Raw genomic sequence first — 14,116 nt, 5'->3', positions numbered from 1 at the left:
ATGAGGGTCCGAACGTCTCTCGCCATCCCGCTGGTCCTGCTGTGTGCTTTTAATGGATTGATATGTGAGTGTTTTAGGAATATTTGATTTATTTAGGAACATTTCCTTCATAATTTATAATTTTATGTATTCATGAAGTGCGTGGGGAAGGTATATGGAGGGAGGATTGTATACTCGTTGAAGAAGTATAAGAATGGATCATGAATTCTGGATCCCTGGTCAGTTCATACAGACTGCTGACTAAGCATTGCTGGTGTAAGTTTAGGTTTATTTTTTATTCTCCAGCCAACAGGAAAACACTTTTGTATACCTTAATAAATGACCAAACCCCCTAAAGTTTACCCTGATAACCAAGATGCCTTGGAAGAGGACCTCCAACTCTGAGACCCACAATTTCCCATGTACATGAGAAGGGGGGCGCCATCAGATGTGGTGCTGGTCTTGTTGTGCCATTAAAATATGATTGGAGCTGGAGGCTAAACCACCATCTAAAAGTGAATTATTTTAACTTGACTTTATGTCATGTCCATTGGTTCTCTTTATTTAGTCAATCGACCTCAGTAGTAAAAATGTTCCGCCAGTGTAGGACCTTATATTTATGTTACGTCCTTTATTTCCTACATTTTGTAAATATAATTTATTATAACAATTCATTAATTCAGACATCACCAGAATCATTCTTTTTCAATATTAATTACAGATCTTTATTGTCAATCATTATCTTTATTCTCAATTTATTACCCTAATCTAGTAGAGATTCTCTCCACAATGGTCCATAAAGATGGATAACCAGTGAAGACAGGGAATAACGCCGAGTTCTACTGGAAATAAGTAGCTTATAGAGCAGAATTTCATAATCTGCCTCTTCTCAGCTCTTGTTTAGTGTCGATGTCCATCCCAGATTGTTGGTTTGCTCTACAGAGTTAACCAATCTGTTCCATGAATAGGTAAAGCAATGGGGGGGATGGTGGGGACAGAAGGAAGGTGAGACCAATCAAATACATATGTATTGGGTTATACTGTATTGGTTATTTATATATACATATATATATATATATATATATATATTCATTCACACAAGTACGAGAACCAAAAGATTCAAAGAAGCTGGGCTTTCAAGGCGTATAAGAGAAATAGCATAAAAAAAAATCAACCTTTTTATTTAAACATAAAAAAATAATAAAAGTTTATACAAATATTTTTTTTTACTTGCCTAACCAGGGGCCAGCGTAAACTCAGTGGTGTGAAAATAACTCCCATATGTATAGATAACTCCAAGAGCATGTGAAAGGGTAACAAATTTATTTATCGCGTTTTGCCGCATTGGCTCACTTCTTCAGGAATACAAAAGGGGTCTGAACATAAAGTAATATTCAAAGAGCAAATAACAAAGCACAAACTATTACAAAAAACAAAAAACATTCAAAGTTATCCAAAAATATCCAAAAACTTAATGAATATTAGAGCCCTAAAAGATCAATCGCTTTTGTGTGCCAGGAGTCACATGCAAACATCAAAACATTGCTTTTATGTGCCATTGTGTTAAGTTTCATTTTTGTTTTTTATATATATATATCTTTTTTTCTAATTATAATTTTAAAATTATAATATAAAAAATGACAAACCTGATCAGTGACATTGAGAATGGCTGGAATAAAAGGTATAACACAAATTGGCCGAAGTATTTTCTTTCTCTCTTTTTTTAACATTATACCACAATAATCTAAGGTGATGGCTGTGCACTACTGGCTGAGCAATAGCTCGCCCCTCCTTTTCGTACTCCTGACACTCGTGACTGATGAACAGATTCTATAATGGCGTGCATTTACCAACCATTTACATGTCCGAAGTTCATCCTTGGTGATGACCTCACCTTATGAGTAGAATATAAATGGGAGATGTCTATATGAGGCTGGGTGGTCAGGGTTGTTGCCTTTTCAAATTTAGTTCATTCTTATCCACATGAATTTGATTTTTTGATGTTTTTTCTCTTTAGATACGAATGCTGACCGCTGCACACTCAGAGGTAAGTCACCAAATGCCATTCACAAAGAACTCATTGGAGGACCACCAATGCAGGAAATCTATTTACCAGAAGAGCTGGAAATCTTTAAACAACAAATGTGAATATTCCCTTCAATTATCCAATCATGTGAAAAAAAAAACATTCCTCATCTTTTCATTTTCAGGCAACTGGATAATTAAAATAAACATTGACACAATTTATTGTATGAATTGTTTGGTAAATCAGCCCATAGTGTGGAGTCTTTCTCTCTTGCATGTTGGTAGCACCATATCCCTTAGTGTCAGTGTTTATATACATATAGGAGGCATGCAAGGAATGATTTATCATCATAGGGTTACTGCCACGGCTCCACAGGGCAGAGGGGTGGACCCTATGTGTTACCTACCCCGTGGCTAGAGACGTGTGCGGGGCGCAGGGTCTAAGCAGTAGCTAGGCCAAGGCAGGTGACTGTTAACTAGCGAGAGATAGAGAATGATCAGACAAGCCAAAGGTTATGGCAGGCAGTGATCTGAAATAGTCTGGAAAATAGTCAGGAACAGGTAGAACAAACTGGAACAGTGGAAGCCTGAGAGCAGAACCAAAAAAGAACTTCTTGTTCAGGCAACCTGCCAGTCACTTCCTTATAGATGGAAGCTCATGTGATGGATGAGGCCAAGTGAGCTGCAGACATCCTAACCTACACCAGAGGGAGTACTAAAGAGGAGGCAGCTCAGGTTCTGTTCGCATGTTCGCCAGCAGGTGGAGTGCATCTGTGGAACACTCTAGTCCTCTGAGGCAAAGGGGCAGCTGACAGGAAGTCATATGACCTGGACGAGGAAGTAAGACGAGACTGGGATCCCTGAGCAGAGCTGGTGCTGGCAAAAGGGGAATGCAAGGTGAGTGACAATAGGGAGGACACAGATCCCCTGACTTGTTACAGTTAGGACATCATTCATTCTCAAATCTTTTATCATTGGGGAACCATTGGAATAACTTTCATGTCTTCAGGGTCCCCCTTTACAATTACTATATTTACAGCTCACAGTACATTAGTATGGTGGTCAATAGGAAGGATGCCGCATACATTGCTGGTCAGTAGGAAGAACTCCTCTTATATTCCTGACCAGTGGGAAGAATGTCACCCTCACAACAGCCATAAAGACCATGGGGGTCACGTAAACTGACCTGAGATACACAAACTGGTCATTGCTCAAGGAACCCCTAGGAAACTTTAGAGGATCCCTGGTTGAAGTACACCGGGTTAGAATGTGGTTTGAGTTGTGTCAGTGTTAAACCTCCAGGTATTGATCCCACTATACGTTATGGGCTCTACAGGAAAATTGATTTAGACAGGATCTTCATGTTGGGATTTTATTTTTACAGAGGGGACCTCTCTTACTGTACTAATGGATGAATTTATGACCTCTTTCGCTTACTCACGTTATTTTGAACATGTCCTGAATCGGCTATCAGCAAGATTTCCTTGTGTTACCCGGCAGTATACTTCTGTCCGGTTAGACTATGCAGGTAGGTACAAAGTCACAAATATTATCCAACATCAATGTTGTTACATTAAAATATTTTTTTTAGAAGATTTCTACCCAATCCATGCAGTTCTAAAGCAACAAGTCAGTGATCTATAGCTATCTGCATTTATCCTGGAATAGATGTCACTAGCAATGTTGTAGGGCTGCAGAGATTTGATGGATCTGTAACAGATAGAGACTCTATAGTATGTGTTATGAATTGTTATAGAAGTGTTATGATATCTTTTGTGACATCACAACCCTTCCCCTGTAAACACAACATGGAAGCATTATGTTTTCAGTGATCTTCTACATGGAAAGGTGGATCTTCTTTGATCTGGAAGCCCAGAAGCCGATTGTCCAACACACCCCTTGCACGGTTCTATAATTAAATATTGTAAAGACTGACAAAAAAAAGTAGGGACACGTAACACCGTGTTTACACACATGCAAGCCATATTTTTTTGTTCTTCCTTTACATGACTATTTAGTAAATTCAAAGTCGATTTGTTATAACAAACTCTCCATTAAACTTCCATTTAAACCTATTTTATTGACAGATATTTTTGGGATTAAAATATAGATTCATTTTTTATTAGTGATTCTTTTTTTCTCATTTTTGTATTTGACAGTTTTTATATTCTCTGGAATTACTTTTGCCTAAACCTGTAAATTCCTCTGTGCAAATCCTGAATCTACAATTAAGTGTTACAACCACATATAGAAAAGCGTTTAATGTCACAAAACCCATGACGTATTTCCTGATCTCAGGAGATGACATCTTCACCCTCAATTTCACTGATCCAAATGGTAAGAAAATTATTTCTGCAAAATAAAATACCCTAACCCATAAACTCTATGGGGTGGACCGTGTTTGTCATTCCTCTCTGGGTCTTCCTTACTGATAGAAATCACAATTTGGGGGAGTACAGGTTAATGCACAGGTAAGGAATGGTTTGGAAATCAGGAATTCCAATCAAGTTTTCAATACACCAATGTACTTTAATCAAATCAACTTTTCCTTGAGAGAAGGGTTAACCACATGAACAGCCAGCCTTAAACTTGGCTGGCTACAGTATCTTTCGAAGTGTAGGAAACCTGTCAGCCAAACATCGGAGCAGACGTTCTTTCCTGTCCCAGAAAAAAAAAAAAACCCTTCTCCCAAGGAAACGTAAAGCAAACTAGTTCCTTCACCAGCTTCAGTACGAAATACTGCTCTACTTAATATAGCTCCCTCCATTTATCAACTAGGACATCTGTACTAGACATACCACACAATCTTCTTCATACAAATAATAAACTCTTTGTTACACTCTTAACATCTCACTTTCTAAAATGTAAGTCTCTAAAAAAACCCTGAGGAAACCAATAGGCGAAAGGGTAAGTATAGGATAAGAGAGATGACCGCTTCTAACCCCATACTTCCATATCGACATACTTATTGATTGATCTTTACTCTGAAAGTATCTCTACTATTTACAAAATGGTTATTGTACTACTTTGTTCTATCATGTATAATTTAATATTGCTTGCTAAGAAAGCCCCTTCTCTTGTCTATGTCTTCTATATTTTGGAAATGAACTACTTGGGCATTAAGAGACACTACCTATAGAGTTATATCTTACTCTGACAAATAAAATATGGTTGGGCAAATGTTTTTGATTTTGTAAGTTATTATTTGGTAAAAAGTCCGGCTGTGGGAACGTGGACTCTAAATGCTTGGGGAAGTGGACCCCTCAATGTTCAAATATTAGGATTTACTGGTAAGTAAGGCTACTATCTTTTTAATTACAGATACCTTGATGGTAAATAAGTTAGGGGTCAATTATCCTTCTAGATGAAAATTTTAAACCAGTGACATAACAATGAATGGGGTCAGATGGATTGGTCCGCCCAGTGTGCAGGGGGAATATTGGTGCATTGCATTCCTTCCTTCTAATGAGTAAGATCTAGCGCCTCCCTAGCAGCAGCGACCATGAGCACAATTATAGGGCTGTAGGTCTGACTCACAAAGGGGAAGCCAAACCATTGCTGCTTTCATATGGAGGTATGGGTATCATCAGGGTATCTCCGCCTTTTTTATTGTGGAGGAACCCTTGAAATAACTTTCAGGTCTTTAGGGAACCCCTTCTATAATTACTATATCCACAGATCACAGTATATTACCATAGTGGTCAGTAGGAAAAATGTCTCTTACATTGCTAGCCAGTGGGAAGAATGTCACCCTTACAGATAGTAAAAAGGAAAAAAATGATGTCAGTTAAACTGACCTAAGAGGTAAAAAGTGCTTATTGTTCATTGTACCTCTAGCGCACCGTGGAGTAGCCCTGGTTGAAAAACACTAGCGTTCATTCATCCAATGGATAGAAGACACTTGCAGAGGTGCTGTAAGAATTTGTTGCTAGGTACTGCTCCACCTTATAGTATATCAGCATATATCAGGAAATTACTAATATTCTGTGCATAGTGTGCCATTTAAAATCTAATTTTATTACAAAGACTAATTATCTTATCCTTGTGTTTTTTCAGGTTTGGGCATTTCAGGTAAGTCCAATGAATATTGGTTCTGGGACCTCCTTAGCTGTATGTATAACAGTTCCATATATAGAAAGTTTTCTCTTCTTTTTCAGGAAACTGTTCAAACTCTAGCTGTCACCCCAATGCAACATGTGGAGAGTTTGGTGGGGATCAACAGTGCACATGTAAGAAGGGTTTTGGAGGGAACGGGTCGTATTGTGAGGACATAAATGAATGTCAGGAAAGTTTTTCCAACAACTGTCTTTATAATAGTTATTCCTGTGTAAATACAATCGGATCTTACTATTGTACATGTGTCACTGGATACCAATATAAAGAAGAGTTTGGCTGTGTTGATATTGATGAGTGTGCAAACAGTACATTGAATGATTGTCACCCACTGGCTGTATGTAGCAATGGATTAGGATCTTATACCTGTACTTGTCCCTATGGATATAACGGAGATGGAAAACATTGTGGGGTCACCTATTGCAGCCCAGGAACCCAATGTAACTCTATTGAAGACTGTATCAATTACAATGGGTCATATTCTTGCATTGACCCATGCTCCAACCATATCATACTTGATGACCCTTGGCGCAGTACTTCTAATGTACATAATTATTATGACTACTCGAATTTTTATGATTGGGTTCATTGTGACAATAACCTGAACGGTTGGTATCGGCTAAAAGGAGAATATGGTCAGCACATGCCCGAGTTTTGCGTACCCAAATACAGCTGTGGCACACATGCCCCTATGTGGATGAACGGCCAACACCCATCAGTCAATGACGGCATTGTGAAACGTACAGCTTGTGCCAATTGGAATGAAGATTGTTGTTTATGGTCTAATACAATTTCAGTTAAAAAATGTTCTGAAGGATATTATGTATATAAACTACAAGGGACACCAGCCTGCTACCTGTCCTACTGTATAGGTAAGTGTCCATACGAAGCCAAATTGTACTTTCAAGGCATCAACATAATATTTCTCATTCATGTTTCCTTTATCAGAATCCAACTTCAGCTGCTCAGGGATGGGCTGCGCTCCAGATGAGGAATGTAGAATCGTTGGTGGAGTTCAAGGATGTCATTGTAAAAATTCATCAAATATAGCTAATGGGATACAACCAGGAAATCTAGCAGGTATTGATGGAATAAACACTTATTTCTAAGGAAAGCCATCATGTATCTTCTTTTTCTAGTTTTAGTTTGTTCATTTTAAAATGAACTCTAGACAAAAATTAAAATACACATTGTAAACATGTGCGGTTATGGTGGCTCAGTGCCTCACCTTCCAGCATGAGGGTCCCAGGTTGGAATCTTGGACAATATCTACATGGAGTATGTTCTGCCCATGTTTAAATGGTTTTCATAACAAAATTTTTGTAAATTTCTACCCCACAGAACTGTTCATAGACAATGCCAGGGATTACAATATAAGTAGATCATTGGGGTGACCATCCCAGCCATGAATATCAGTAAGTTAGGTATTGGTCCATACCGATATGGGATAAATACATCTTCATCTTTGTGGTTTCTCAACTTTTTCTTATCCTTTTATTTAGATCAAATTAAACCCCAAGTGATCTGCGGCCTGGACAATATCGAAGTGACATTCAGCAAATGTCTCCTGGAGAAGTTGGGCTATGACACCTCACACTTTCACCTGAGGGACAATTCCTGCCAAGGAATCATCAACAAAAAAGACAAAACCTACATCAGTCTCATCTCACGACTCACAAATGGGGATTGCGGAGGAAACCTTTCAGTAAGTAGGGATACGCACGATGATGTCACCAAAATGATTTTGCCTATAAATGATAAGGACAGGGAGCCTCCAATCTGCTTGTACCTCTGAAGGATTTATACCCAAAATTGATAGAAACTGATAAGTTCAAAGGAAAAGAAATCAGGAGATCATAGAATGTTTCACAATCATTTGCACCCACTTGACTATTTAGATTTTTTTTCCATCTTCCAGCTCCTTGCACACAAGAGAAACAGATGAGCCCTTGGATTATAAGGGATGCGGAAGTGAGAGGAAACCATGTTAGCTAGCTGAAGGCTGCAAAGAGAATACAAAATAATGAATACAGAAAACTGCTTGTTACATCACTTCCATTAGACAATAGCCCCACCTAGTGGTAATGTCACTTACCAATAATATTGAAAAACTGACTTTAGAACCTGGCATCAGGATAAATATTATGGTTCTCATGACACGGATCATGCTGGGAGGGTATTTTTTTTTTTAAATGTGTTTCAGGTTTCACTGTTGCTGATTTTTCTCTGTAGTGTGCTTGCTGTCATTGGTGGTCTGCAATTATTTCTGTAATGTTTACATGTGTTTTTTTTCCAGTACACAGAAAATGAAGTCACATATACAAACACTGTTTACCTAACACCAAAATCAGACGGAGTGATTATAAGGAATGAGTATCCTATTGACTTCCATTGCACTTATCCATCAAACATGGAAATCAGCCTTCTAACTGCCATTGGTTCCTTTACATCGTAAGTTTTTGTTTTGCCTCTGTGCACAAGACTTAGGCAATACAGTACACAAATTCTCAATTTGTGCAAAAGTTTGTAGATCTTCATTTCTTTTATTAAATAAACCTCTTGCAGTGAATGTAGAGCAAAAATTTGAATGTTTCTACTTACAGTATAGAATCTGTGAGATGCCAAAAACAAACCCATGTGGTTCCCATATTCTGATTTACTAAATGATTAGAGGCTGTTTACATAGCAAAGTGAATCATCCCCTTGTAATTGATATATACTTTAATAAATTAAATTCTGCCAATCATGTGTACAGAAAACTGTTGTTGTTTTTTTTTTTTTTATTTCCCTGCAAGTGATTGGATATTTTTTTTTAAAATGTGTAATTTACCCAGATTTATTCACTCCGGTGTTTCTGTGTTATTCTTCTGTTTTTTCATCTACAGCTCAGCTCTTATCAATGTAAGTGGAACGTCCAATTTTACAATAACAATGGGTCTATTCCAAGATTCTGGGTACAGCACCCCATATACAGACTCCGAAGTGTGGCTGGACTCCTCCTCCATGCTATATGTTGGTGTCATTGTAACCGGCTCGTCTAAGTCATCTCCATTTGTTCTCCTAATGAAGAATTGCTAAAAACAACCAAGAAAAAAGATATCTGTAAAGTAGATGAAAGTAACTTCAATTGATTTCTTAAATCTAAATCCCATGAATATTCTTTTAGATGTCCCAACAGAAACGATCCAACAATCTTTGTGGCAGAAAACGGAGTGTCCCTTAAAGGTCGATTTTCAATTCAAGTGTTTAAATTTTTAGGAGGATTCAATCAAATCTATTTACACTGTCAGGTCGGTTTGTGTGACACCTCCAGCTACGACTGCTCAACTGTGAGTATTGATTGTTATGAATTTGTTTATTTGTTGTTGTGAATGTTCAAATGTTCAATATTAAATCTGAATTTCAGAAAAAGAGAATTATATGGAAAAATAATACAAATACTAATGTGTGACTTGGAGGGGGAGCATTAGGGTGTAAATTTTGTTTTAATAAATCTCTTGTGATCACAAAACTCAAACTTAATTTACAAAAACAAATCTAAGCAAGGCCAAGAAGCCCAATCCCTTGGGCAAGAATTTCCTCAAACTTCCGATGAGTCCGTGAAACTTAATTAGTGCCCCAGGATCGCAGTGGATTCTCTGATAAGTACAGCCCGGTGACCGCAGGAACTGAACTGCAGATGAACACTCAGTGAAGAAACCCCATTGAGAGTTTGCCTGCAGTCATAGCTGATTGGAGGCACTCCAGTGCCTCCAATCAGCTGTGACCTCAAAATTCCCACAGTCAACGGATTGTATTTAACAGCCCAGTGACCGTGGAAACTGAACTGCAGATGAACTCATCAATTAACCTTTAGTGCCCCGGGATTGCAGTGGACTCTCAGGGCTGCAATCATTCTTGCAGCCCTGGGAACCCTGTTTGTGATCCCTGGCACTAGAGGTTAAATGAGGACAAGTCTCCCCATTCAAAACCTCTAGTGCTCTCTGATTGGCTGAGGAAAACTTTTAATTTAATTTTAGCTTGATCAGCGAATTTACACCGGCCATTCTCAGTTACAATTTCGGTAAGTGAGAATGGCCGAATTTGCCGCGAGATTAAGTTTTAAAAGCTCGCTAAAACCCCTAATAACTGACACTGTGCATTTCAAGCATAGTATCCAACCATCACACTATATATCACTAAGTATTAAAGCCTCGGTGAGTCTGGAATGCTCCATATAACCCCTCCTAATAACTCATGTGACCGAGACAGGGAATACCTAGAGCCCTCCCCACTCTTTTCTACATTGAATGGACATTGGAGCAGAAAGTGCCCCATGGTGTCTTCTGATCTCTACATTCTGGTCTCAGTGTCTCTTGAAGGTCAGTGCTAATAAATACCCAAGTAAAGTTTGCAGTAAAAGTCCGGTCTCCAAACTTCATGGGAATCCTTTCCATAATAATTCTTGGCCAACCCCATAATGACCATCAAAAGAAATTGTAATCCCCTCAATAAAGAGACTCACATGACTTGCTCTGTGTTTCCTATACAATATTTCATATTTTGATCACGCTATGCATACAAAACAATATATTTATATATTAATATTTATTTATGTTTATAGTGGTGTCCTTTAATGAGATCAGAAGCTTTGGATGGAATGGATAATTTGAACACTTTTACCCTTGGACCTATTAAATATAAAGGTAAATTACACTTTACCTTTTATTTACCTGAAATAGTTACCTGATATTATCTATACATATATCTGTGAATATGCAATTTGCTAATATTATGTGTCTATGGGCCTGATTTATTACAGCTCTCCAAGGCTGGAGAGAATACACTTTCATCAGTGAGACTGGGTGATCCAGGAAACCTGGAATGGATTTCCTCAAAATCATTTGCTTTATGCTAGCAAATGTTTTGAATCTTAGAACAGATCCATTCCATTTTTCCACTGGATGGCTGCAAAAAAGAATTTAAATAATAATTTAATAATTTTATATAATTAAAAAATAACATTTTTTGCTGCTTTCACCTGCAATGTTTGCAAAGTTGGTGATATGGACTATTTAATGAGAGAAATAAATAAATATTTTTAATTGCATGATTGGATTTAAAAAGCGAATATTTGTGCAATGAAAGGTGCAATAAGGGTGCCGGCTGAGAGGGCATTCTTCACATTTTATATATATATATATATATATATATATATATATATATATATATATATATATAGAGCTAGATATTTAGATATTTAAATGTAACTGATATAGCAACCTGAACTCGCTTCCCGTAACCAGAAGGTGGAGCTAAGAGCCTTTTTCTGCTGATAGGAAGAGAGATTAGAGTGAGTAATATTAGTGCCCAATCAGAAGGCTAGGGGTATGTTTGTGACCAATGAAGGCAGAGGGTCTTTCTGTGCTGTGTGTCCAAAGCTGGATGTCTGGCTCCCCACTTGAATTTAGGTATTTTCTGATTCTCTAATAATATATGTTTTTGTAGGTATGAAAAGCAAAGTTTTTTTTTTAATAAAATAATAATAATAATATTTATATTTGTCTTTACTTCTAGCTTCTCTGTCTTCTAATGGAGGTAAGATGTAAAAGTACTTATATTGATTTGTTGTATTTATTTTTTTCCCTTGTCTCTCTGTGAGGGGACACGTGAGCAAACACCAGATTTTCACCCGATGTGATTAGAAAGGATCGACCAATAACTGTGAACCAGGGACCTTTAGGGGTGTGGTAGAGCAGTTGGAGCAGTATGAAGCTTCTTTACTCTCATAGCTGGTGGTGCAGAACAGACTTTGTTCATTGTGTTGGGATCACTGGCTCTGCCTGAATTCATGGGGTCACAATTTGTAAGCGAGTTACGTTTGACCTTTATCAGAATTCTGGTCAGTAAAAAGTCAGTGAAAAGTTCTAGTGAGTCCATGGAGTGCTTCCGCTGTGCTTCCCTGTGGTCAGCTATTTACAGCCCCAAAAACCAGCAACCCCATTGACATTAGAAACATCCCAGGCAAGATCCAGCTGAACACTGACAGGTTTGGTGACTTAGTACGGGTGGGTGAATGTGAAGACCTTGCTGTACAACACAAGACCATCTTAGAAGATTCTGTTACCCCCCATGAATTTTGTTGCATTGTACTTTTCCTGTAAGGCAAAACATTTATATTAGATGCTAACCTTTCCACTCTGCAGGGTGGGGTTTCACCATTTTTCCCAATTTCTGGGGAATTGACAAATACATAAATCTGTGACAAAACACTCCAGTCCAGAGTGAAATTGTTTTCTCATGAGGTTTGGGATCCTCATCATCCACAACTTCCTTGGAATGATGGTGATAACACCATAGATTGATATCAGGGATAAACTTTTTAAAAACTTTCTTTTCAGCTGTGACTACACAATGATTTTTATAGGGGGGAGGGGCTGAACTTAATAGGCGGACCTTGTATTTTACTGATTCCACTTCCATTGTATGGATATGATTAAGCCTGTCTATTGGCAGAAGTTTGGGTTTGATAAATCTTAGATTGGATGTGAAGTGCCAGGGCAAATTTAGGGAAACATGTAGATTTATTGTTTACAAGGCATCAGCATGTTTTAACACTCATTCCTTTCATGAGTGCAAAGTAAATATAATCACTTGGCTCTGAGAGAATCACATTTATAGGCCACACTCCAAGCTGATATCAGCTGGTTTATAATCTTTTCACAGTCCCCACATTTCTGATAAAGCTACAACCGAAAATCAGCCCTGATGAAGTGTGCATAAACCCCTGAAATGTGTTGGCTTCTTGTACACAATGGACTTTTACATCTAAATCTTCTGTTACATTTCTTTTGGTTCTCCAAATACAATCCTGGATTTATTATCATCTTATGTGTATTAAAAAATGACCATTTTAATTGTTTTTTGTCTTTTAGGCTCTGCTACTGCGACTACAAAGCTTTTTATCTCTGCAATTGTTTTTCTTCTGCTATTGTATTAGTATTATACTACTATAAAAGTAATAAATCATTTACATTGATGCTGGTTCACAATATTGAACACAATATATGTGCTTTTGTGAATTAAGTAATTTTTTATTCATGAACCTCACACTTTTCTACCAAATTTCTTACAATTACTAAAAGCTTCTGCACTTTTTGATCTCAAAGTTAGCAATTATAAACAGGAGTTTCCCAGCAGTTCTGGTTACCTTCTTAAAAGATACTTTGCCTTTTCCATGGGAACAAACCTAACTTCGGGTATTGGCATAAATGTCCCTCCTGACATTGGTGGAGCTGCTCTGTTGAGTATCATTAGGGCAACTTTAGACTCGACAAAGCAGTTTTACATTTCCTGCAAGGTCGGATTGTGTATCTATTGTGGGATCAACTGTAGCAATAGTTTTTTTTGTGACTTTACTGCACAGGTATAGCAGACAGGAACCAGGCACAGCAGTTAGTAATGAGCAGTTCAGTTTGGGTTTATTAACTAAACCTATACACACAAAACACGGCAAATAAACAGAACAATAAAACAAAACCTGGCCACTTGGCCTTTAACTGACTGTTTAGTTTCCTCACTTTATCCCCAAGCCTCTTTAGCTCCCCCACCTGGTCAAAAAGCCCATTGTCATTCATCCTGCTACTTCAGTTCCACCTTCAGGTCAAAATAACAATAAAGGTAAAATAGGATTTTTGTTAAGTGTCAAAAAAGGAAAAGCATAGTTTACATATCAGTGTTGTGATGAATGCCATGAAATCACCAGATTGGTAACAGAATATTACACAAAACGGACTGCTCAGATTTTGCTGGGTTCACTTGGGTTCTTTCAGCTCAGCTCATTTATCATCTGCAATGCTCCCAATGCCGAGGACAGGGAGATTGCTCAATTATCATAAATGCAAATATCAGCATGTTTTTCTGAATCAATGACTAATATTAAACAGCAATGTGGTGTATTTATATATCAGTACAACGAAAGTAAAAAAGTAATGTTTGCATTTGTTTGTTGGCTTCTTCA

General features: G+C 37.7%; 1 protein-coding gene across 1 annotated transcript; it reads left to right on the top strand.

Annotated features, from left to right (window-relative positions):
* Positions 1-9,195, top strand: LOC140334629 (uromodulin-like). The gene is made up of 10 exons (XM_072416868.1): positions 1-64; positions 1,997-2,026; positions 3,389-3,518; positions 5,221-5,294; positions 6,061-6,075; positions 6,162-6,989; positions 7,066-7,197; positions 7,620-7,822; positions 8,414-8,568; positions 9,003-9,195. Exons 1-10 carry the CDS (start codon positions 1-3, stop codon positions 9,193-9,195), a joined length of 1,824 nt encoding a protein of 607 aa, XP_072272969.1.
* The last annotated feature ends 4,921 nt before the right edge of the window (positions 9,196-14,116 follow it).

The sequence above is a fragment of the Pyxicephalus adspersus genome, chromosome 7 (assembly GCF_032062135.1).
Source record: "Pyxicephalus adspersus chromosome 7, UCB_Pads_2.0, whole genome shotgun sequence".
Lineage (NCBI taxonomy): Eukaryota > Metazoa > Chordata > Amphibia > Anura > Pyxicephalidae > Pyxicephalus > Pyxicephalus adspersus.
The sequence above is the reverse complement of the archived record's forward strand: the minus strand, read 5'-3'. Positions and strand labels throughout refer to the sequence as shown.